The sequence below is a fragment of the Vanacampus margaritifer genome, chromosome 8 (assembly GCF_051991255.1).
Source record: "Vanacampus margaritifer isolate UIUO_Vmar chromosome 8, RoL_Vmar_1.0, whole genome shotgun sequence".
Lineage (NCBI taxonomy): Eukaryota > Metazoa > Chordata > Actinopteri > Syngnathiformes > Syngnathidae > Vanacampus > Vanacampus margaritifer.
The window spans coordinates 8,971,183-8,997,852 of NC_135439.1; the positions used below are offsets into that span (position 1 = coordinate 8,971,183).

General features: G+C 36.5%; 1 protein-coding gene across 1 annotated transcript in view; it reads right to left on the reverse strand.

The window, feature by feature from the left end:
- Positions 1-26,670, reverse strand: part of atg7 (ATG7 autophagy related 7 homolog (S. cerevisiae)) — a 44,177-nt gene that overhangs the window by 2,472 nt on the left and 15,035 nt on the right. Inside the window, exons 17-18 of the mRNA XM_077573531.1 lie at positions 23,732-23,812; positions 20,215-20,337 (exon numbers count right to left, since the gene is read on the reverse strand). Coding sequence (XP_077429657.1) covers positions 20,215-20,337; positions 23,732-23,812 — 204 coding nt within the window. The remainder of the gene's footprint in view (positions 1-20,214; positions 20,338-23,731; positions 23,813-26,670) is intronic.

The following is a 26,670-nucleotide window of genomic DNA, read 5'->3' on the forward strand; positions in this document are numbered from 1 at the left end:
TAACCCACTAGCTAACAAAATGACCGTTAGTTTAGTGTTTTGTTTTGTTTTCAACATAAAGCCACGACGTAGCTATTGGTTAAGTATTTTTTGGTGTAATCCTGCTAACTGACTGACTAACTAGATAGCTAGCTAAATAAGAAGCTAGGTAGCCAACTAGCTAACCATTGTAAATGTAGTTTTTGTATAATCCTACTAGCTAGCTAAATGACTACATAACTTCTTCTTTTTTTTTTTATATATATATATATATATATATATCAAGTCACAAACTAACTACTGGTTGAGTATTTATTGTGTAATCCCTGGCTAGCGAGCTAACAAGCTAACCAAATAGCTAGCTAGGGAGTTACCCTGCCTTCACGTGCTATGGGAAAGATGGACCTTACCGCTCGGAAACTCCTAATTACAACCGAGTTCTGTTCATGTGCTTTTGTTGTTAAAGCATAAAAAAAAACAAAAAAAAAAACATAGCAGCTGATGTGCTCTATGCTCGTAAAACCGAATAATTACGGCAAATAATGAGTTGTGAAGGAACAGGGCATTGAATTGTGCATGCTACGTAATTGTGTCGATTCTAAAACAACCTGCTAGCGGACGTTAACGCTCTTATAAGCGTTGATATTTCTTGCCATTCTCAAATCCTTCGGCGCTCTCCGCCATGTTGAAACTTGAAAAATTAATTCCCGATAGAAAATACGACACGCGTGCAATTTTCTACTCGACGTTGGTATTTACCATCGTTTCGATACCACACGGAGCCAGCATTATTTAATTAGCTAGCGGGCTAACTAAATAAATAGCTTGTTAATTAAGTAGCTGACTAGCAAGCTAGCAAGCTAACGTCAACAAACTAACTGATAGTACACCGTTTTTGACTTCTGTATACACGCCACACTGAATTTTAATACCACTGTACCTTGACTTCTCAGTTAGCAGCCATTTTTTAGTCTAGATTTCAGATACGGCGACAGCGAACACACTAAAACCGCACAGCATCCCGCATATCAAACAAACAAATGTAATCACAATCTTAGTCCCAGAACAAATGAAGCTTGTAGGTTGAGTTAGCACACAATACAAGAAAGGAAGGGAATATAAAATGGCCCGACGACCACCACAACCGAAACAAATACACGCACACGCTCTCCCATCTCTAAATGCGAATCGGTCTTATCGCTGCTGGCCGGCCCGAGTTGAAGACGCCGCTCTGCTAAAGCCGCATGTAATGTGCTTGCGTTTGCCATCAGCTGTGCTGCTGCTGATATCGCAGCGCTCTTAATCCCCAGATGAGATCGGTCGCGTGAGACCTTTAGCCGGAAGCTGCGGCTAATTATTATTGTCCTCGAAAGAAATACGACGACATCTGGAAACACTTTTTTAAAAAAATTGTGATTTTTTTTTTAATTTTTTTTTTTTACTTTGTTGGTTTCAAAGAACTCATGCTAAATTTAACGCAGAGTGGCAAAAGTACTAACACTCTAGAGTATGCATTTTACTACATCTGCTAATGCTACTGAGGCTAATATAGCTTTGATTGTGTTTTACAGTAAAGAAGCCACATCGAGCCACTAGCATAATTTGACACCACTTTTTTTACTTTTTTATATCTGGGCTTGGAACGACAGCGGCTAGGTTTCGGGACATTAGCGGGCAATCGAACCCGTGCGCGAAAGCGACCCGCTTCCAGTACGAAAAACTCTACCAAGTGGACTTAGCTTAGATGCTTGTGGGCTCCCGGTGGGTGCGAGACTCTCCTACGCAAACCGGCGATGGGTTCTGCCATTATACACACACATCTGCTTTACATATTAAAAGTGACACCAAAGCACAAAGTGGAGCTTTCATCATGGAGACTGGCTCCACGTAATATGCAATTAGTGGGCCACACACACTGATGTGGTTTGTGCTGCCTACCAAGAAAGAAAGAGGAAGGAGGAGGATCCCCCCCGCCCCCCCCCTTTTTATTTTTATTTTAGTGACGCAAAAGAAACGGAGACGGGCAGTGTTTTCCATTTAATTGACATGTTTGAAATGTTGCAGGGGAGAAAAAAATGAGGACAATGCGTATGGGTTTTGGAGAGAATAACTCGGCCTACGTCAAAGCTTTAATTAGCGGTGTGGAAACAGCAACAATGGACGACTATTTTTAGGGTTCGATATGCTTTTTGTGTGTTTATGGAGCCTGAAAACTGCCACTATTATGGTTTGGGGAATTTAAAATAAATGTTGCTATTGTAGTTAGCTTTTTTTTTTTTTTTTTTTTTTTTACATATCGCCACCCTCTTAACTGATTCACTGCCATTGACGGCTATAGACGTCAAAAATTCATTTGAACTATTTCTATTAGTTTAACATTTTTTTCCACTTTTGTTAACAAGAGTATGAAAACCTAGAATTGTTTTTATTGTACATTTAGAACAGATATAAAATGTGTGATTAATGGTGAGTTAACTCGTGAAGTCATGCAATTAATTACGATTAGAAATTTTGATCCCCTGACGGCCCTAATTTTTTATAATCTTTTATTTTAAATCGCATCAGGCAATTCAAATTTGTAATTGTAATTAATCGCGTGACTTTAATTGTTCTAAATGTAAAATAAAAATTCTAGTTTTACATACTCTTGTTACTAAAAGTGGAAAAAAGGTTAAATTATTAGAAATAGTTTAAATGAATTTTTGACGTCAATAGCCGTCAATGGCAGTGAATGAGTTAAAACAATTGCCTATGTATTTTTTTTGCAAAAAATAAAATAAAAAATCTTTTGATAAATCATCAAAAAAAAATTGTGTTTCTTAAAAAATCTGAAAACATAACTTGGGCGATCAAATTTGTAATTGTAATTAATCGCGTGACTTTAATTGTTCTAAATGTAAAATAAAAATAAAAATTCTAGTTTTACATACTCTTGTTACTAAAAGTGGAAAAAAAGTTTAATTATTAGAAATAGTTTAAATGAATTTTTGACGTCAATAGCCGTCAATGGCAGTGAATGAGTTAAAACAATTGCCTATGTATTTTTTTTGCAAAAAATAAAATAAAAAATCTTTTGATAAATCATCAAAAAAAAATTGTGTTTCCTAAAAAATCTGAAAACATAACTTGGGCGATCAAATTTGTAATTGTAATTAATCGCGTGACTTTAATTGTTCTAAATGTAAAATAAAAATAAAAATTCTAGTTTTACATACTCTTGTTACTAAAAGTGGAAAAAAAAGTTAAATTGTTAGAAATTGTTTAAATGAATTTTTGACGTCAATAGCCGTCAATGGCAGTGAATGAGTTAAAATAATTGCCTATGTAATTTTTTTGCAAAAAAAAAACAAAACAATATCTTTTGATAAATCATCAAAAAAAAATTGGGTTTCCTAAAAAATCTGAAAACATAACTTGGGCGATCAAATTTGTAATTGTAATTAATCGCGTGACTTTAATTGTTCTAAATGTAAAATAAAAATAAAAATTCTAGTTTTACATACTCTTGTTACTAAAAGTGGAAAAAAAAGTTAAATTGTTAGAAATTGTTTAAATGAATTTTTGACGTCAATAGCCGTCAATGGCAGTGAATGAGTTAAAATAATTGCCTATGTAATTTTTTTGCAAAAAAAAAAAAACAATATCTTTTGATAAATCATCAAAAAAAAATTGGGTTTACAGATAGTACAGATAGACCGATATGTTTTTTTTTCAGGGCCGATACCGATTATTAGTAGTCAAGGGGGCCGATAACTGATCTTTGAAGCCGATATTTATTTTCAGTAATAAGGAGGAGAGGAATATTGCAGTAAAAAAAATTTTTACACAAATGCCAATTTTGACTTTGTTTTAAAGCATGTTTATTGAACAATTGTTTAGACTTTTTAAAAAGCAGAATTTTTAATTTTTTTTGTTGACAATAGACATCAGTTTGAATTCTAAAAAAAAAAAATGTTCAGGGAGCGCCCAAGGTTATCAGCATGTTAAAGTTAAACGGAAACAAGTAAATACCTTGGCCCTCTATAGTTTTCTACAGTAAATATTTTTTTCCAATATTTTAAAATACCTCACCTCTTTTTAAACTTTTGGATTTTTCTTTAAAAAGACTGCTACCAATATTGGCGCCAAGAATGCCGATTATCGCGCTATCCCTAAAAATTGGACAATAATATCTCGTCACTGCCAGCCCATTAAAAATGACGTCCATAGCCGTCAATGGCAGTGAATGAGATCGTGGATTCTAAAATGTAAACATCTCAAATACAACAAAAAAAATTACATATTGTATATATTTCCATCATTGGATGATTTTTGTAAGATTTTTTTTATTTTTTTTGCTCTGTTAGGACTGACAGGAGCGCTCGTCCATTTCCGCCATTGATTGTCCAAAGTCCCTGCTGTGTTTTCATTGTTCCCAGCCTCATTAGACCTCTCATGGGGGAACACAAGGGAGTGCACGACCTCATCGCAGGGACAGGAAGAGGAAGAAATGGGTGTGGAGAGAGGAAGAGGCGGGCCCAAAGAATATCATAACCGCCGGGGTTCAATATGGGTACTTCTGATACATCAAGTAAGTTACGGGAATAGAGAAATATATGACCGTAACAAATCCTGCCAGGATTCCTGACTAGAATTTGCTACATGGTGACACGAGAGGAAGCGGTGACGTTTAAGTGCACTTTTTTTTTTGCTGGGAACAGAGCTCGTAAGCCGGTCCCAGCAAAGTCACGTAGCCCCATCAACAACCTCCCTTTTCCTCCCTCCCTCCCTCCCGCCCGCCCGTGTTTTCATAAACTGGGGTTAATCCAACAAAGCACCTGCACTCACAGCCCAAAGCTCCGAGCCGAACCTCATCATTACAAAGCAAAGACGAAAAAAGGGCTCGTCCCATTTCCGCACTTTTGCTCTTCTTGCCTATTCCGTACCTTGGCTCCTCCCCCACTCGCCACCTTGGCTGGCCTCTCCGCAATTATAAAGGCCAGCTACAACAACAAACCGAGTGGCTCTGGGCCGGGTGTGGTGGCCTGTGGAGCAACAGCTGAGTCCTGTTGTTTCTCCTGGGACTTCCCCCCCCCCCCCGGCGACCCTCATTTAGATTCTCAACGGCGCTTTCCCTGAAATGTTTTGCTCTCTCCAGGGGTCGTCACAGAGATGACCTGATAGAAATGTTGATTTTTCACAGATTTTTTTTTTGACGGTACAAATTATGGCAGGAAGAAACAAGAAGTGTGTATAACTTCAAGACTTGCGTCATCAACCCGTGTGTTACACAAAAGCCCGAAAAAGAAGCACAAAGTGATGAAAGTCAACAACATATAGCAGAATAGCTCAAAGGCAATTGGCATTGAGTTGGGCGTATGATTGCCACAATCTTTTTTCTTTATTGTTACACCTCGTAATCTTCCTGGTTCCCATGTCCCTCTTCCTGTTCCTCTATCAGCCCCCCCCCCCCCCATTCCTGCGGTAACTTCTCGGACACACTTCCTGTACAACTTGAAGGTTATCATTTCACAGTCACATTCGTCAACGTCACAATTTTGGCACCCCAAACTAAATATTTGCCTCCAGGTTTTTTCTTGATCTGTAAGCAGAACTGCACAAAATCTAACTACAGACTTTGAGAAAGTTAATAATTGTGTTGACCATGGGATGGGACAAAGTAAATAAAGTCCAGTATCCTTTTAAAAATGTTGCTTTTCTATTTTTATTCAAAGGCTAATTTATTTATTTTATTTTTTAATTTATATATATATATATATATATATTCCAGGTTTGAATCCCAAATAAGATATTAGGCCTCAACAGTTTCATTTTAAACATATTTCTGCAAATAGTGGCCAAAAAAAGCCCTTAGGGGCGTCACAAAAAAAAATACATAAAAAAAAAAATGTTTATATATATAAGGGGTGGCAGGCGATTAAAATGTTCTCACAATTAATCGCACATTTTAGATCTGTTCTAAATATACAATAAAATGTACAGTAAAATATATATATTTTAAATTTTCATACTCTTGTTGACATAAAAGTGGGAAAAAAAATCTTTTAGTCATTGATACAGTAATTTCATAATACCTAATAAAATTGAGTTAAAATTAAAAAGATGTACTGTACAGTTACTGTAAAAAAGGAGCATGATATTGATTTGTGTTGAGGTAAGTTTTTCTGCCACTAGATGGCACGATTCCATTTGTAAGACATTGGTGACAGCTCAGTGTATTTTTCTTTTCTTTCTTTTTCTTTTCATATTCAGAGCTATCTAATCTTTAACATGAACTAACCTGTGAAATTCTGCACATTTTTAAAACGGTAAAATAGTAAGGGGCGGTCATTAATCGTGTATTTAAAAAAATGGTGGTATTAAGGGAACTTTAAATTAACTCAAAATTAACGTTATATATATATATATATATATATATATAAATAAATATTTAAAAAATAAAACACACATACGAACGACCGCTAGCTTAATGCTAACATACAATGAAGCTGCACTCTTTGCTCCTGATTAGTTAACCTTGGCAGAGGTCTGCCCTCTACCGAATGCCATTCTCTTTAGCTCAGATGAGCATGAGGCCTGTCTGTTCTGCTGCGGTCGGGCAATATTAGCATATGTGCAGCGAGCCACATGGCAATAACAACTTCAGAGTGTTGCCAGTTGAGGCCTGCCCTATGTTTAATTAGAGACATGACTCAAAGCCAAATGATGTGTGGTCAATGAGCAATGGCTAGAAGGACACCCCCCACAATAAACACACGCACGCACATACAAACACGACAAAACCCCAAATTATGAAATCCCGAGAGCCTTTCCATCAGCGTGTTGGTCTAAAAAATAAATAAATAAATAAATACTCGAGGCCTTCAAGAGAACTGAAGCCATAATGAAGCTTACAAGCCTTGACTCACACACTGTTCCAAAGTTCCTGGTAAACCACGGATGATGAGAGCAAACAAGCAGTCAGTCTTCCACTACAAAGGCTCTTTGTGCCACCATTTTAGGACCAATCAAACGTAATTTGAAATTGTTTGGGAAAACACACATAAGTAATTGTTCACTGTGACTTCAGCGAAAACATTCGCTTCTGGAGGATTATGATTCCCGCCGCAAAGAGACGAAGGAAAGTACTTCAAAAATGCTAACAACAGAACTGAGGTGGATACTATAATGTATATGAGCGCTCAATGATGTGAGTGTGAGTCACATTTATTTTTGCACAGCAAAATATATGCAGGCCTTTTTCCTGCATATGAATTTAGGAGCCGGCTTTAGAACCCCTGACATCATGAAAACTGTTATTATATGACCCGGGTTGCGCTGCATTGTGTCTTTTTTTAAATGCAATTGCGGTATTACGCAGACAGGGCGGCGCTACGTCAGAAACAGTTGAAAGCAACTCTTACAAATGTCAAAGAAGAAGAGAAGGCCGATTTGATTTCTTGCTGAAAACGCGTCTGACGATTCCGAGGCTTTTCATACACTTCAATATTTTATCTTTTGTAAACAAGAACATTTGATTATTCAGAAACGCCATATATTTTTGGGGCTTTTCAGAGATATCAATGAATGACAATCAAATATCTTGTTTGTTTGTTTTTTTTTACTTTTGAACTATTAACATAGCAACAAACTTCATGCTCAACCAAAAATAAACTGATGGGGGTCTTTTTTTTCACAGAGAAAAATTCAGTCAAGGAAATGATGCCAAAGATGTGTATCGCTTTTCTCTGTATGTTTAAGGTCTGTGAAACATTCTGGGTGTATGTGTGTGTGTGTGTGTGTGTGTGTGTGTGTGTTCTTCATTGTGGATCTCCTAGGGCGCGATGCTATCGCTATCCTCCATGTGCTGGACAGAACAGTGCCCGGGGGAAGAGATTAAGAGTTGGCATTGTGGCCTGTGTGTGTGTGTGTCAGATCTCCAAGAGCCGATTACCTGAGGGAAGGAATCAAGCACACACACCACACATCACCGCCAATGCTCTCTCATCACTTCTCACTTCTCATCCTGAAGCTACTCCAGTCCAAACTCTTTGCACCTTTTCCGCACTCAACGTCTACATACACTAAAATCCCCCCCAAAACAACACTAGAGACAGGATACAGCTTGTTCCTCACACGCTGATAACATTTAGTTCTCAAGGTATCACGTTTTTTTTTTTTTTTTTTGGTCATTGCCAGACAGAAGTACAGAAAGACACACGCGTGACCTTGATGAGCTTTGAATTTAACATTAATGCTCAAGCCATTTTCATTTCATCTTTTAATGTCACTGATAAGTTGAATATTGTAGTATTCGAGTTGACTCCATTTTATGTCAAAAGGAGGCAAAAAAAGAGAGTAAATGATGACTCCCTTAACTCATTTGCTCCCCAAAAACGTATAAATACTTTCTATTTTAAATGTTTTAAGTATCCCAAAGACGTATTTAGACGTTTTAATGTTTTTTTTTTTTTAAATGCTAGAGCGTAGGTGTCACAACTCGGGTCCTTGAGGGCCACAAGCTCATTCCAATCATCAGGATCGTTATCAGGCTTATGCAGAGCTTGCTGATGAGCTGATCATATATCAGCTGTGTTGGAGAAGGGAAACATTCAAAACGCCGGCCCTTGAGGACCGGAGTTTGACACCTATGTGCTAGAGTATACAGAAGGCTTTGATGTAGCCTCTCAACTGCAAAGGACGGTTGAAGAAATGGTAGTTATTACACAAACGGCCAGCAGGTGGCAGCAAAGCAAAAGAGATCAACCAGGGCCATGTTGAAAAAAAAAGCTAATTTTCTCACAGTTCTAAATAAATTTGTGAATAATGATGAAACTTAGCTATATTCTAATGCTAATTGCTGCAAAACGCAAACAGATAGGAATGTACTTTTTTATAATTTTACTTTTTCCTGATGAAAGAAGAGACTCTAATCTTCCTTTTGGTTGGTTCCATGTTTTTATAGAGCACAATAGAACACAATATTCTGTGGGCCATGCAAAATCAGTCAAAATCGAGTAAAACAGCCGGGAGTGAAGGGGATAATGGCTGGGAGTGAATGAGTTAAAAAAAACACTGCCTATATAAATCTTCATTTTAAACTTATATCACCCATGAAAATATAAGCGCAGTGTGAAAACGCCTTCTGATACTTCCACAAAAACATATTTTGCATGTCAACTCTAACTTCCTTTCCATGTTGTTGCTAGCAAACCCGGATATATCGTACGAGATTAGCACACCTGCTAACAAACAATCTGTCATAAAAATCATCCTTTAATTAAAATACACGAGCCTCACAAAGAACGTACGAATGTTTACAAGTAAAAACCTATTCTAAAAAAAAATAATTTGGTGAATAGGGCTGATAAGTTAGCAAAGATGAGGACGAGTCAGTGCTAAAACAGGGATGGATATTAGCGCCTACTGGTCCATTTGTGCCGAGCGGATCTTTTTGACTGTCTGACGGAGACTTCAGCCAGCTGCCAGTCCAGAAGAAGACATCTCACTGGGCTTACTGGCGCCAGTAAGCAGGATCCATGTATAGGATGAATAGTTTCCTCGTGCATGCGGGGGGAAAAGATGGCTTTAAGGGTCCTATTTATGAAAATAACTCCCCTGTGATTGATGATCGGTAATTCTGTATGAGCCCATTTTGGCGAGAGACAGCTGGCGCGGGTGCCAATGCCCTCCACCCGCACCAATTTCATGACACCAACCCCATGGACGGATTTATTAATAATATTCGGAACAGTAATAAAGTTAGCTAAAAATGTCTTTGTCTTATTGCCTGCTGGTTATAACATCACTGACTAATGAAAAATATGTAAATCCACAATTAGAGCACCATTGTCACTTAACCATAGGTTTGGAATATTAATTGATTTATTAAAATTAATTAATTAGGACATTTTTTGTTTTTTTAACTTGCATAAGGTGCTGCTTTAAGCTTACACTAACAAAATGACAAATACACGGTGTCCATGTATGCATTGGAAAAAAAAAAAAAAAGAGTGATTTGTCCTATATTTGACCCGTAGTATGTGCTTCTGAGAGAAATGTTTCAAAAGGTCGACTTGCCTAACGTGAGCAGCTTTATTTGAAGAAGAAAACAAAAATTTGCTTGACAAAAGACATATTGATCAGTCAAGCGGCAAAATTTGACAGCTCATTTTATGATGTTCAACTGCGGAAAAAAATGAATAACTTCCTTTCTTCCTTCCTTGCTTTTTCTATAAGCAAATGGGGAAAATCTATGAAAAAAAAAAAAAAAAGAAATTCAGATTTTGTGTTGCGCTATATCGCCCTGCCTTAATTTTCAATTGCAAAAACTATTAAGTAGTTTCTAGTGTTTAAATTTGGCAACAATCAAACTAAATTTGGAGAACAAATTTGTTCCTTCTGCACATAATCACATTTACCCTAAAATGCTGACACACAATGCCCCATGTCATGTTTTTTTTTCCCATATATGCATTTTTGAGACTGTAATAGACTTGTCAGCTAACTGTAATGTTGCTAACTGAAAAAGGATTCAGGAAGAGATTTTTTTCTTTTTCTTTTTTTAAATTAAAGAAGAATATAAATACTTTTATTGGTCTGTGATGATAATAACCATTGGATGGTTGCAGCCTTCGAATGCGAATAGCTCGGCGAGGCTCAAATATTTTGCATTGCATACCTCGACAGGGACTGAATAATAGACCAGGGGGGACTCTGAGGAATGATGACATCATTTCTTACCTAAATCCTGACACAGATTGCGTGTTACTTAACGCCTCTTTTTCTAGCTTGGAAACAATCTAGACTCTTTACAAATCTAAAAGTTGATGGAAGAAAGTATTACAATCATCATACGACTTTAAAAATAGTCAATCAAGGAAATTTAGTCTGCCCAGGATGATGCATCCATATTAATTAATATTGAGTTAACCAGTGAAGTTATACAATTAATTAAAATTTAAAAAAATTAATTGCCTGACGCCCCTAATTTTAAAAAATATTTTCTTTAAAAAAAAAAATATATATATTTTTTTTCTTTTTTTTAAATTTATAATCATTTTATTAATTTTTTTAAAGAAAAGATTATTAAAAATTAGGGGCGTCAGACGACTTCACTACTTCACGATTAATCCAAAAAATTCTATCTGTTTTAATACTAATAAAAATTTGAATTTTTAATTTTTAATAAAAAACATTCTAGGTTTTCATACTCTTGTTAACAAAAGTGGGGAAAATGTTAAACTAATAGAAATAGTTAAAATGAATTTTTAACATCTATAGCCGTAAATGGCAGTGAATGAGTTAATAATCAATAGATGAGTCAGTGTTGATATGGCAATAGCAATGTTATTCTCCAACAAACAACCCAACGTACTAACCAAAATGATTGTGAAGCTTTTACTTCAAAGTCACATTATTATTTCGTGAGAGTACGCATCTCCAAAAGGGATTCTTTTCATCTAAAACACATTATTGAAATTGTAAAAGATTTGTCACAACATTCCAAAAACAAAACAAGATACCGTGTTCTTTTATGGAGTCGATGTTGGTGAAATGGTTTTTCCTTTCATCTCGCGATAGCCAAAACAATTTTCTTACTGTGAGGCTTGCAAGTTAATACTTCAGCCACCCAGGAAGAAGAGGAATATAATTACACTCCACAATGGCCTTCATTGTATGCCTCGAATGCCCAGGAGTTGAAGGATCGAGCAAGAGGAATCTAGCTGAAGATAAAAATACCATCTCGGAAGGACCGCAACCTTCGAGCAAGACAAGATTGGAAAAGGTTAGCGAGGCAGGTTATAAGTCAAGCGCTGACTGACATAATGCTGCTGAATTTAGTGAGTGGGTGACCGAGGAGATTTGGCCTCCCTATGTATAGTACTAAATGCACAATCTATGTAAAGAAAGGATGGTAGCTGAAATATGTCCGCGCATAGCAGACATGAATTCCCTGCGTGTATTTATTATTAGCGTGGCGGGACGGCATCGTTTGCATGCGCGTCCGACACCGAAATACACGCATGCTTCGAATAGGTGATACCGGATGACGATGGCATGCATGCTATGCTTATTGGTAATGTACAAAAATACAATTTCTTTGGTCCTTCCTCTGGTCTCCTGACGGCCTCACGACTCTGGCTGGAAGTGTTCGGTTTAGGTGAACGGTATGGGATTTTTTAATAGGTTTTACGTGAACTAATGAATACACACACGCACGCACATAGAAAAAAATAATAATAATAAAAAAAAAGGTAATGTACAAAAATACAAAAGCAGGTCATATATAGAGAAAATTGAAGTTGCTGCAAATAATTTATTCATAATTGGCGCTGTCAAGCGATTATTATATATTTTTAAACTAATTAAATCATTCCCTACCAGCCATTTTCACTGAAGCAATCCCCTTCGCTCCCGGCTGGTTTACTGGATTTTGACTGATTTTGCAAGGCCCACAGAATATTGTGTTCTATTGCTATAAAAACACGGAAAACACCAATACCAAAAGAAAGATTAGAGTCTCTTCTTTAATCAGGAAAAAAAAAGGTACATTTGATCTGTTTCCCTTTTGCAGCAATTGGCATTAGAATATAGCAAAGTTTCATCATTATTCACAAATCTGTTAAGAGCTGTGGGCTTTTTTCAACATAGCCCTAGTTGATCTATTTTACTCTGCTGCCACCTGCTGGCTATTTTCGTAATATTATTATTTTTATTTTATTTTAAGGAGAGCTCAGTATTGTTCATCCGATTTGACATCATCATTGCTTTCCTTTTTTAAAAAAAAAATAAATAAAAATTCTCATTTATTTTATTTTATTTTTTTTTAAATATATATATATATATATATTTTTTTTGTATGTGGGTGAGTATGTGTATGTGCGTGTGTGTGTGCGTGCGAGCGTGTGTGTATTCATCAGTTCACCTAAAGCCCATTAAAAAAAATTCCATACTAATAACATAATATAATAATAAATTGCCAAATGCAGAAACATCAATGTAATTTATCACGATGTAGTGGCTCTCGCTAACAGACAGAATTAAGTAACCAGAATTAGGTTAAAAAATTCTATATAAGTAGACCATGTTTCTATAAATTTTGATATTTGTTTTTTATTTGAGGCAGATATTTTTTCCATTAAAATGTGATTTATGAGGAGGTTAGACCATTGGTCGATATTCAGAGTTTTATTTTCGTAAAAATAATAATAGTAATTACTACCATTTCTTCATCCTTTCTCTGTATGCTGTAGCATAAAAAAAAAAAACATTCAAAAACGTATGAATACGTCTTTGGGAAACTTAAAACATTAAAAATGTTAGGAGCAAATGAGTTAAACAGGGTCAGTACATACCTTGGTTTTAAGTTCATGGTTTGGTTGTAAGATAAGTTTGAAATTACATTTAAGTGTTTTGGGGTCATGGTTTGTGGTATAGTAACAGTGTAAACTATTAATACAGGCAATTATAAACCGTTTTTTGGGACGTAAATGACTATCATTTGTTCCCCCCCCCCACTATTTGTGGCAAGGCTTGATCGCTGCAGATTACTGTAACGTTCACTTTGCACTGCATCATACGGAGAGCTGTTTCTAATATATGGTTATCATGGAGCTACACTAGAGAGTCAGGACCATCCAAGGACAAATTTTGAAATTTAAAATGAGGAACTGGTGTGTGTGCGTGCGTGCGTAGGTTGCTAATGAAAAGGCAGCCCTAATGTGTTTTTCTCCATCTGGTAATAATTGCCGCATGTAGCAACCGTAGCTGTGTTTGGATAAAGCTCTGACATACACGGGCCCCTCTGACGCCGCCGTGTGCGAGTGTGTGTTTGCGTCGGCGTGTTTATGTGGGCCAGAGAGACAGGAAGAGAAGAGCCCGAGAGCGCCGACGGCCAACAAAACTAAATCAACTTTATCGTCAGCAGTTGTGTTTTGACGTCGGGGAGCTGCGACCCGAGTGAGCGTAGGTGGGCCCCGGTGTCCTGCTGCTCCTCCTCCCTCTGGGAGGGGGGGGGGGCATTCGCAAATGACTGATGATTTAGTGGCAACACTGTTATCAAGCAAGCGTACACAAACACACATCTGGAGATTACCTTGGATTTTATCCGATGATGAGAAACTCTTGACGCAGAAAGTGATGCAACTTTCATTGCGATGAAACGGACTTATTGACTGCCAAAAATGGTTGTTACGCAACTGTGCTAGGGGATTTTTTTTTTTGTGGGGGGGGGGGGTCGTGTTAGAATAATAGCATATTTAATCGCACTTTTCTGTTCTTATGATATTTTTGAAAACATGCTTGAGAGAACCGAGAGGATGTTTGTGGGAAGGTTGCTAAATGTTAGCGACACATCCGCCGTTGTAGTACGAAGACCTCAGGGAGTAAAAATTTGCCAAACCTGTCAGCCAATTCTTACAAAGAAAGCAGAGCTAAGACTGAATTTATTTTGATGATTTGATTAAAATGTGATCATTTGTGATTAACTACTTAAACAAGTCCCACCAAAACTACTAAATAAACAACCTCCCATTGCTATTTAGCGCCCTCTACAGCTGTCATTTGAAATTGACTTTTTCATTGGAAGGCTAAATACGCTAAATGAACTTACGAAAGTAGGAAAGAAAGTAATAAAAAGCAATGAGCAGTACTCTGAAAAGTAACTCGCCACCTTATATGTCATCCGTCGCATGAATCAGATATTGTACTTTCATCAAGAGTTTGAGTTTGGCACACTACCAAACAGAAATGTTACAAAAAAAAGTGGATACACATGTACCAACCTTCTGCCATTTAATGGAACAACATTTAATTGTCACTATATACCGCTGGCATAGATATACAAACAAATACATTATTTGTAGTTTTTTTTGGAATGGGGGAATAAAGTAAGTGAAATTGGATAATTTCACATGGCATAGTGGTTGGGACCCATACATATTTTATTTAGTGCTATCATGCAAAAAATATTTTTAAAATTAATTAATCGCACAATATTCCATAATTAATCACGATTAATCGCATGTTTCTACTACTATTTTCCACGCTTGTTACATATATTTGAATAAAATCGTGGCATTAAAGACCCAGTGTGGAGTCCTTAGCGCCATCTAGTGGGCAAAGAATAGGATCAGAAGCACGCAGGAGCATGCAACACTACGGTGGCTCAGAGATCACATTTCGCAAGCCTACCACAAATTATTTTGGGTGAGCAAACGAGCATCTCGGCGAGGGGACGGCGATTTGGCAACCCTTGTGAAGCCTGGAATTAGCCGGATCAGCTAACAAGAGCGGCTAGCGGAAGTTAGTCGGAGCCATAGGCTGGAGTGGCTAACAAGAGCGGCTAGCGGGAGGAGCTAGTGTAAAAAAATATATATATATAATAATTAAAAAAAAAAAAAAAAAGCAGTGATCACCCGGGCTAACTACATTCACGAAGTTTTGTACCTTTGGGCATCCGTAGCAGGAAGATGGCGACGAAACATGGCAGCTCTTAGTAAGGTGATACTACAGCCAAGTAATATAATTACTACGATTACATTAAAGAATATATATGTTTATGCAATACAACATATTTTTGCATACTATTGACACAGTCGGTTTTATAAATGAATTAATTATTAGTTCACCACTAGATGGCGCTAGACTGAATGTCCTTTTAATGTACGCTTTTGCCGGAATTCTTTTGGATTTTAGTATACGTCGTTTAACGTTTTTTGGCGGTAAAAAGAGTTCATGTAAAATCATCCAACGGAAAATATATTTTCACTCAAACGCTGTTCTAATAGCTTTAACAGACATTTGATTTGATCTAGAAGAACTAAGAAATGACGACTATACTCCAAAGGGGGGCGCACGCAAATTCACGTCAGCAGACAAAACGGAGGGACAAGTGAGACAGTCTTCTCAGAGGTCAACATGGCCGCTCTGTCTTGTGACTTACTGGCAAGGGCCACTTTGCAGGAGGTGGGCGCAGAAAAAGGGTCTTTGTATCGTGTGGGTCAGTTGGTCACACATCCTCTTGTGTGGGATAGCCACACACATATACAGATTTATGGCAACAAGAAAAAAACAACGCAAAAATAAACAGCAGCTGACTGGAAATGGACAAAAAAGGAGGAAGTGACATACCGAAGGATACATGATTCATAAATGAACGAATAGAATCTACAGCATGTATGAAGTCATTAGATTGACGAAACCTATGGCCCAGTAGAGCAATATTAAAGCATTTATTTTTACCCTATTGTGCTATAATCCTTGTTTATATTTGATCACACGCTTAACTAAATATTAGCTTCTTTCTCCGTCACAACTGAGCAGCAAAACGGTCGCAAAGGCAAATTGTGGATGGCGCACAACATATAAAAGTCAGCGCACTGGCTCTAATAGGCAGTTACAGCCCAACACTGCGGTCCAACAATAGCACAGCCGTGACTATAAATCAAACTATGAACTCAAAATCCAATGTAGACAGCGCCGCCACTTCTTCTTCTTTTTTTTTTTTTTAAACCCAAATGATGCAACAAGTTTTGAAAATACAAGCACCGAACTGGCCAGACGCCAGATTCACGACACACATTTTCCATCCTACCGAAAGCTCCTAACCTAATCTCGGCGGAGCTGCTCTCACAAAGGAGCCATTCACACACACACACACACACACACACACACACACACACATACACTTGAGTAAAGTCTAAACTTTAACCAAACTTGAACTCCCCCAAAAACCGTGCAGTGACCGCATGAAAAGCACTTCTCAGGTTACGATTTGCCCGAAATAGGCCCTAAGTGCATATTACAGCCCTCTGGTGACGTGCATTAGAAAAGTTACACACACACACGCACACATTACATTCATGCTACCATCTTTAGGGAAAATAAGAGCACATACTAAGAATTTTTTTTTTAAATACAAATGAGCCATGCAGGGAACGCTACTCAAATCATTTGGATTTCTTAACAAGTTATCCCCAGAGGACATCATGTAAAAATAAAAATAATAATAATGTGGTTGTTTTAAATACAACGAAATTATCTTTATTTAATATATAGTCACTTTGACAGTAAACTTCGCAAAATGGAGTGGTATTAACTCATTCACTGCCATTGACGGCTATAGATGTAAAAAATTCATTTGAACTATTACTATTAGTTTAACATTGTTTTCCACTTTTGTTAACAAGAGTATGAAAACCTAGAATTTTTTTTTATTGTACTTTTAGAACAGATATCAAATTTGTGATTAATCGTGAGCTAACTAGTGAAGTCATGCAATTAATTACGATTAGAAATTTTGACCCACTGACGCCCTTAATTTTTTTATAATCTTTTATTTAAAATCGCGTCAGGCAATTAAAATTTGTAATTGTAATTAATCGCATGCTTAATAAAAAAAATTAATTGCATGACTTCACTAGTTAACTCACAAATGTTATATCTGTTCTAAATGTACAATTAAAAAAAAGGTTTTCATACTCTTCTTAACAAAAGTAGAAAAAATGTTAAACTAATATAAATAGTTCAAATGAATTTTTGACGTCTATAGCAGTCAATGGCAGTGAATGAGTTAAAGGATAATTCAACTCAAAAAACTTTTTTTTTGACAATAATAAGCTCCACTGGTTTAAATAAGGTATTCTGGTTAATATTCTGTTAGTGGAATATGAGTTAAGCAGCAAAATCCAGCAGTTTTTATCAATATCAGAAAGAGGCCATTTTGCCACTTGCTGTCGAATGAAAATGGCATCACAATTGCTCAGGTACAAAGTAACAACCAATAACAGCTCAGCTTGAGAAAACAGGTGAGCTGTGATTGGTCGTTACCTGAGCATCTGTTATGTCATCTTCAGTCGACAGCAAGTGGCAAAATGAGATGGATAAAAAAAAAAGGCTGGATTTTGCTTCATAAGTCTTATTCCACAATGAGAATGTCATGTATAGACTAGTGAGGTCATATATATATAACATATTATTGTCAAGAAATGTTTAAGGTTGACTTCCACTTTAAAGAGATTGAAGCCTCTTTGGTAGAAGAATTGTTCGGCTAAAATGGCGGCTGGTATTTATTTTCGAAAAAACATAAATCTTGTCACTTATTTCAAGGCACCACCGTCTTCCTTCTGGGATTCACAAGGGAAAAAATATTTTATTATTTGTTATTTTTGTTTGGAATACACCATGCTGATAACAAGCTATTATAAGGATTTTGACTTTTTTTTTTTTTAAAACACTGCCAAGATTATGAACACTCTTATGTCTTGCATGACATGCCATAAGCCATCGTTTCAGAGGAAGTAAAAAGGTTTGGGGCCCTTAGTAAAATAGACTAAAATAAGCAATATTTGTTCTCAAGTTCCATGAATTTGTCTAATGTGTTTACAGGAAAGACTTGCGGCGCTTGCGGGCTGAGCGCTGAAAAACAATCCCTTCATCCTCTCATTGAAGACAGCCAGATTAGGCCACAGAGACTTTCAACACGCTTTCTCATCAAACGACCATGAGATAGATGGCAGCAGATGGAGAAAAGGTGTCCCCAGGAAGACTGAGCAGAAAAAAAGGTTCTTTAAACATCCTTTCTTTTTTTTTTTCTCCTCCACTGTTATCTTTTCCCTCCACTCTTCACTCGACCTCCTCCGCCTCCGTGTTATGAGTAGGAGTCGGAGAGGAAGTACGTGGGATTTTCCCACAGCTTGGCAGGACCTGATCCCAACCCCCCGTATTTCGGTCTCCCCCCTCCGTCTCATGTCAGAGGGGAGTCTTGAGGAAAAACACTCATATTCCACCGCCCGGGTATTCTGGGATGTTTCTCAGAACTTTACACCACTCGTTTCCGCGGTCGCTTGTATACCGTGTGTTGTTGCCGTGACAACAGAGTGAGGCAACACTGCCTTTGAAGCTGGCTGTCATTTTGCACAAGGTCTCAGGTGGAGGGAGGGAGGATGGAGAGTCACATACAACAAAGGTTTTGCCAGAAGAGGGATTGAGGTGTAAAAAAGGTCGGTTGGGCAGATTATTAGTAGACGAGGTGAAAAGAAAAATGAAAAAAGTGAAAATGGATAAGCGGTTCGGATAATGGATGGATGAATAAATAAAATATGTAGTAGTTTATTTTCATACTATATCTTACTTTTTATGTATGTATAACTTATTTAGTTATAGCAAATTAACCAAGTATTTATTCAGAAAAAATAAAATGTTAAATATATAGTTGTTTTTTTTTACTCATAAGTGTATTTATTATATACAAAAAAAAGCAAACAATACATTTATTTGAATTGAACAATTTTTGGAAAAAATGCCTATGTTAATACAATATGTCCATAAAAACATTTGGACAGTGATGCCTTGAAATCCAAGTCGATGCCGATGCTCGTAAATGAAAATCTTGAATCTCAAATCGTATTTTCCCATAGAAATTAATAGAAATGCCAAACCACATTTTTCTGCTTTTGTTTTTTAATAAAATAAAAATAGTACTCCATATACTTAAATGTATAAAACCATGAAGTAATAACATAATTAAATTAATTAAATAGAATGTAAAGCACAATTTAACAATACAATTTGGTGTGCTGCTCCTTGTGTATCAGCCTTAGCCACCAGGAGGCAGTACAGTATAATAAAATCATGCAGACACAAACGAAGAAGAACATACTTCTACTGTACTTCTATAACTAGAAAGTTGAATAACATTATTTTTTTTTATAGCGGATAAAGAACATAATGCTTTTGAGTTGTTACATTATCTGTCTACAATGTACTATTCTAGCATTTGTTAGCCGTTGCTTGAATGTTGTAAAAGCACGATTATAAATGCTAACTGTTAGCATGTTAATGGAAGTTTCCATTATAAATTAGTGAAAAGTTCAGAGCGAAGTTAAGTTAACTTAAGCTAGCGGGGTCTGTTCATAAGCAAACGTAGTTTGGTTGTTTTAAGTACCGGGTATATGTGTAATTCTCTTTGATTTATATTTATTTTGTGAGTAAACGTACAATAGGGTCTTTCAATGCCTTGAGCACTACAAATAAAGGCTTTTTACATTTACAGAATTTAAATGAGTACTTGGACATGGAATTCTTTTCAGCTACATATTGATGAATATTTAACACTTTCAAAAGCACTACCAGCAGCAATCGTGCTCTCTCCTCTGTTTAGTCCAATTCTAATTGATCTCAATTGGGAATTTGATGATGATGATGACACTAGGTGCACTTAACAACTTTGTGTTGAGTCTGAGACTGTTTTACCTCTGCTGCCTGGGTCTCCTGGTGTAACAATGTCAATCCTGTAAGGTCCTCCAGGAAGGAGTGTGATGAGTTAAACACCTTGGACAGGAAGTGGAATCCTTCTCTTTCATAGTGGTCTAGGACCTAGAAAAACAGAAATGGTAAATGAAAAAAAAAAGAAGAAGCACAATTTCATTTTTGTTGGATGTTTTTTTAAGATGAAATATATTCATTTTAATTAAAATGATGTAGCCAATATAGATGCACTTCATACACAAGTGGACTACATGTACTCACAGAAACATCAAACTACTTGGAGATGGTCTACTTGTAGCCTTTCCCTTTAACATGCTAGTCTATAATTTGATTTCTAATCTTTGGAGACAACTCTCTCCTTCGTTTCCTGTGGTTCATGTTTTGATGTGGTACACACCATGACATCAAACAGCACAGTGACTACTTGTCACTCTTTAAATAGGTTGACTGACTGATTACTTACTGGTGAGTTGATGTTTTTTGTTTTTTTTTAATAGTTGAACCACAATTCAAAAGCAATGTCTGATTTTCATTGGTTCATTTTCATCAAATGTTTATTACTACTTTTGTCAGACAAGTTATTTCTGTGACCACTGTCGGTTTTTCTTTTATTAACAGTGGGCTGCCAATGTTGTCCATAGCCAAAATGTATTTTATTGATTTTGACATAAAACACTGGACAGAATACTATTTTAGTAAAATATTTTAGTGTTAAAAAAAAAAAGTGGACAATTTTGAGGGGGCTGTCAAATAAGGATTAGTCATAGATCAGTCCCTTTAAATGGTACCTGCACTTTGCAGCATTGCTATTTTAATTATCAACTTAACAAAATGAGAAGTTTTCCTGCTGACTAGACACCTCCTTAGTTGCCGTGCATATTATATGATAACACAATCTAAGCCCCTAAATTGCGTTTTCTCGAAATACTTTCCCCTCTCAAGTTTACCGTCACGCTTTGTGTTTGGCGGCCCACGATTGGCGGGTCCGCTGTGGTCTGATCTTTTTTTTTTTTTTTTTGTAGGTGACGAGTAAACACCTCCCAGTGACTCAGTGGCTTTGACTGCCCGCGTTGATGTATACATGGTCTCCCCGGCACGTTCGCCGCTTGCTTTGAAAGCACACAAACCATGCACTGACTCATTAAGTAACCACTCAGGCCTGAGCGGATTTCAGAAGAACACAGGAAGTGAAAAGCCATAAACAACATGAGGTGCGAGACACTGTAAAATACAGGGTGTTGAGTTCATTATTCAAAAATGACCAAAATTCACTTTTTAAAGCAAAATTAATTTAATCCGCATATTATGATATTGACGCTAAATGCTTGGCATCTCTGTCCTCAAAATAATGATTTAGCAAATACAAAGTCATAAAGTGAACCATGTCGCGAGTAGAACCATGTCATGTAGTGGAAAAGGATCAAAAGATTTATTTAACCATGGAAAACCCCTACAAATTCCAATTCTGGTATCATATTTGCTGGTGTTAGCATAAGTAGCTCATAGTAAAGAGGCGTCTGGCACCATTTTAGACGAATCCACGTCAGTGGTGTTTTACTCTGCGTTTGCATAGTTTTATTGGCACGCGGTCCCAGATAGAGTAAGGAAGCACGCACACACAGTGAAAAAAGCCCCAACTCTACAGGAACTGCTCTAGCCCAGACAGGGGCCGAATTGTTTTGTTTCCATGGTGACCGGACAGCACACAGCTGACTGCCACTGCCACTGCCACACACACACACTGTTGGGCACGGAGGGGGAGGGGGTAAGTAGAAGGAACAGGAATGAGCCAAAAGTGTAAAACTGCAGATTGAGATGTGAAATTGGCTGGATAGAAACAAAAAAAAAGGGAAAAAAAAGTGGACTCAAAGACGAAAGCAGGGAGGGGAAAATGTGTGGGTGGGATTTAAAGCAAATCAAAATAAACCTTTTTTCTCTCTCTGTCATGTTCTTGATTGTTCTTGACTACACTGGCTTGTACTGTGCTAATAATCTCATCAGTCACAGAAACGAGACACTTAGCAATGAAGGGGGGGGGAGAAACTTTTATCCCCCTCCTTGTGGGTTTGGTCTTCACATGAAAGTGATAGATCTGTGGCTTTATGACCTTTTTATGGACACAAAGACCGCATTGAGATTGGGGGATAAAAGGGAGACTTTGGCGAGCCCTTCACTTCCTCCCACTGTCTCGCTCTTTTTAACACCCGAGCCACGTTTTCATCTAGCGGTACAGTTCAACTCGGTTCGCCACAGTACGGTTTGGAACCGTAAACGCCTGTTGCTGCCTTAAAGGGGAAGTCAAAGCAAAAATGTTCGGAATATTTTCTTAAGTGGACCAAACACATAAAACAGGTAGTTACCTGAGCCCTGAACTGTGATGTCATTTTCTGTCAGACGGCAAGTGGTAAAATGGCCGCCCGAGACCGATTTTTAACTCCTTCACTGCCATTGACGGCTATAGACGTCAAAAATTTATTTTAACTATTTCTTTTAGTTTAACATTTTTTCTCACTTTTGTTAACAAGAGTATGAAAACCTAGAATTTTTATTGTACATAGAGCAGATATAAAATGTGTGATTAATTGTGAGTTAACTAGTGAAGTCATGCGATTAATTATGATTACAACTTTTAATCGCCTGATGCCCCAAATTTTTTATGTTTTCTTCTTTTTTTCTAATTCATTCATTGCCATTGATCTGCCATTATTGTTATTTATTGTTCATTTAGAACAGATATAAAATTTGTGATTAATCGTGAGTTAACTAGTGAAGTCAAGCGATTAATTAAAATAAAATAAAAATATCGCCCGTCGGCCCTAATTTTTAATAATGTTTTTTAAAATGAATTTATGGCAGTGAATGAGTTAATTTAGACTTTTATAGTTAGTGTTAGGGTTTAAAAATGGGGTTTAAGGTTAAAGCTAAGTTTTTAAATTAGGGTTTGAAACTACAGTAAATGCTTAAATTTAGGGTTTAAAGCCAGAATTAGTATTTCAAATTGGGGTTTCATGCAGGGGTTACCACTGTTGATTGTTTTTATTCTGTTTGTTCAAATGTAGCACGCAATCAACCAATAAATCCCTTCCTTCCATGGTCCTGTCTCCAATGTGTGATGCAACATATCGCAATTCTTCTTTGTGAGAGACCAAATGGAGGACTATCGCTCCAACACACAAACGTGTACAACAGCCACGGACAACAGAGAGCAACTGCTCCCTGATTAATTTTCCAGCTTTTCTTGGCATTCCGTATTCCTCCAGGAACAACATTTCAACACACGCTCTCCTGACTTTGCAGCAAGAAAGTAGGGATTATGGGAATCCCCCCTGCAGACCCCTCTGCACACATACGCACGACACCAACCAACCCCCTCTCCCCATTTTTGCATTTTGGGTCACACGCCATCTATAATCCTGATGGGATAAGTTAAAAACAACACAGGCCACCGCGCTAAAATAGTTCTCAATCTGAAAGGGTGAAGGTGGGGGGCTGTGCCACTTACAACAGGCGAGCAGGCCGTGCACTTGTCGAAGGCCAGGCTGGCAGGCAGGACGTTGTCGAACCTGGAGAGGAAGCCGCGGATCTGAGAAGAGAGGCATCAAAAATTTAACTACTTGCTGACATTGTAAACATATCAACACACATTACATTTATATCCACGCAACTCCTGTTAAAATGTCACTGATATATTTAGCCAAGCCATAAATCCGGCACTTGAAGGCCTCTGGAGAAGCTTGAATTTAATGTGCGTCCCACGGTTGAAATATATGCTCAGGGATCCCTCTGGTGGCAGGGAGATGAACTGCCTTCCATGAGGAATCTTAGTTTGCATAATCTAAAAAATATTGTTTGTCAAAATATTAAAAGATTTTAACATTTGTGACAATAAAGATAGAATATTTACAAAAATAATAATTTACAATTTTAACCAAATGTACCCTGTAAGAATAAGTTTAAAAGACAAAAAAATAAGAATTTTGCAGTATTTTTAAAATAATTAAGTCATATTTTACACACACAAAATGGAATAAAATCAATTTACAAGGAAAAAAATGATGAAAAGTTGTACTCTTTTTAAATGTACATTTATAAGCATAAAGCCTATTTCTACAATATATATATATATTATAAGAATAAAGTTGCAATATAATGTGCACTGAATCTTTGGAGAATAAAGTTTAAATATTACACGAATTTCCAAGTAATTTAGGAGAATAAAGTTTTACAAGAAAAAAAACTTTTGAAAAATTATTTTAAAATGAGTACACTGTATAATTTTACAATAAAATAGTAATGAAACGGATAAATATGACAAAGACACATGGAAAATAAATTTGAGTTGTGTCAAACATTTATGAGAATAAAACTGAATCGACTCTTCTGAGAATAAATTATAAATACGAAAATTATGCTAAGAGAAAAAAATAAAGTCATATAATTTTCATATATTTTACATAAAACAGTGGTTTAACGAGTCAAGTGCATTGTGATTTTACAATACGTTTTTCACAACAAAGTCATTTTTAAGAATAAAAAACTATTTTCTTCAACAAAGTCAAAATATAAAACATTCTGCTGAGAATTCCAACTATATAATATATAAATATTATGAAAGTAAATTGGTAACTTCAAAACAACTAAGTCATGTTAGTGTATAGTATTAGTTTGATGAGACTCATTTAACCCAATGAAATTCAGTTTCCTTCACAAGTCTGACATGTACTCTCTTCACTCGGCCACAAGTGGTCACTGCAACATTACAAAACCCAAGCAACTTTTGGCATTGCTGAGTCATTCTATAACTTTTATTTACTGAGGAAAAAGAACTTGAGCGTTCATCTCACATCACCTGCCGTCGTCATCATCACCTATCCAAACACACACACACACACGGCGGCACATTTTCATGCCGTTTCCCTTCGACATGGTGCTGAACATCATGAGCAGCAGATGTGTCGAGCAAATGGCAGAATTTGTCAGTGTGATGAATACAAAGTGATAAAGACGTTGATGATGACTATGCAAATGTCATGTGAGAGAGTTAACACCTGAAGTTGTTGCAAAGGAGCACAGATTGGCTATCTACATAAACACGTAATCATCTTGAACTGAGTGTTTCGTTAACAAGGGGAAACTAATGAATAATAATAATGCAATTTATGAGATTGGTTTGTGCCTGTTTGCCAAAGTTCTTAATCTCTGTCTTTTTTCCATATTGGTACAGTTAACATGTATTACATGCAAGTAAAAAATCTAAAATAATACATGCACACGAACGGTACAACTCCACTCATGGAACTGCTGGTATTTCTATGGCAAAAAACTTATTTGTCAAACATGCGCACCCATTGGGACATTATGTTCATAATGGGAACAAGAACAATCTCCCTTTACAGCGATGCTAATGTTCAAAAGAAAGGTTAAATTATACCCATAAATACAAAATTGCAATGACTGTGACACAGCAATGAGATAGGAATGAAAAATCTCATATATTACAAATATCTTTTCTGAAGTGAGTCTTTTTTGTTTGCAAAAAAAGTGGCATTTTTTTCTCGCCACAATATTATGACTTGGAATATTTTTTAACCGTCATTTATTCTAGTTTTATTACAATGGCGCCTCTTTACACCTGTATTTCCCATGTAAAATGCTGATTATTCTCATAAAATTCATAAAAGGACAAATTTTACCAAGTACAAATTACATATGTTGAAAAATTATAATACAGCAATTGTAGTTTTATGAAAAGTGTAAAATAAATAAATAAATAAAAAAGAAAGTCCTGATATGTCTTATAATAGGTATGTACTTTTACTTCATTCTACTTTTATTTGGTAGCATTAATTTAGTTCCTTGTAAAATTGACTATTCTCACAAGAATACACTCTTGCAAAAAAAAAATCATTTTTATTCTCTTTATTTACTTTTTTTTTCTTGTTAGATTGTCCTGAAATTGTGAAGTAGATTTTGTCATCTTTCTTTTTTTTTTATTCCATTCATTAAATATCATATAATAACTTCATCAGTACTTAAACATTAAACATTTCTTGACAATAATATGTTATATGTGACCTCACTAGTCTAAACATGACATTTTGATTAATATTACATTTTGGGAATATGACTTATGAAGCAAAATCCATCTGTTTTTATCCATCTCAGGGGGGCGGCCATTTTGCCACTTGCTGTCGACTGAAAATAACATCAATGTTGTTGTTGAGACCTGAGCAACAAAGATGTCATCGTCAGTCAACAGCAAGTTGAAAAATGGCCGCCCCCTGAGATGGATAAAAAACGTCTGGATTTTGCTGCTTAACTCATATTCCACTAATGCAATATTAACTAGGAAACTAAACCGTATTTAGACTAGTGGGGCTGCATACAACATATTATTGTCCCCCAATTTTTTTGGGGGGGGGTTGACTTCCTCTTTAAGTT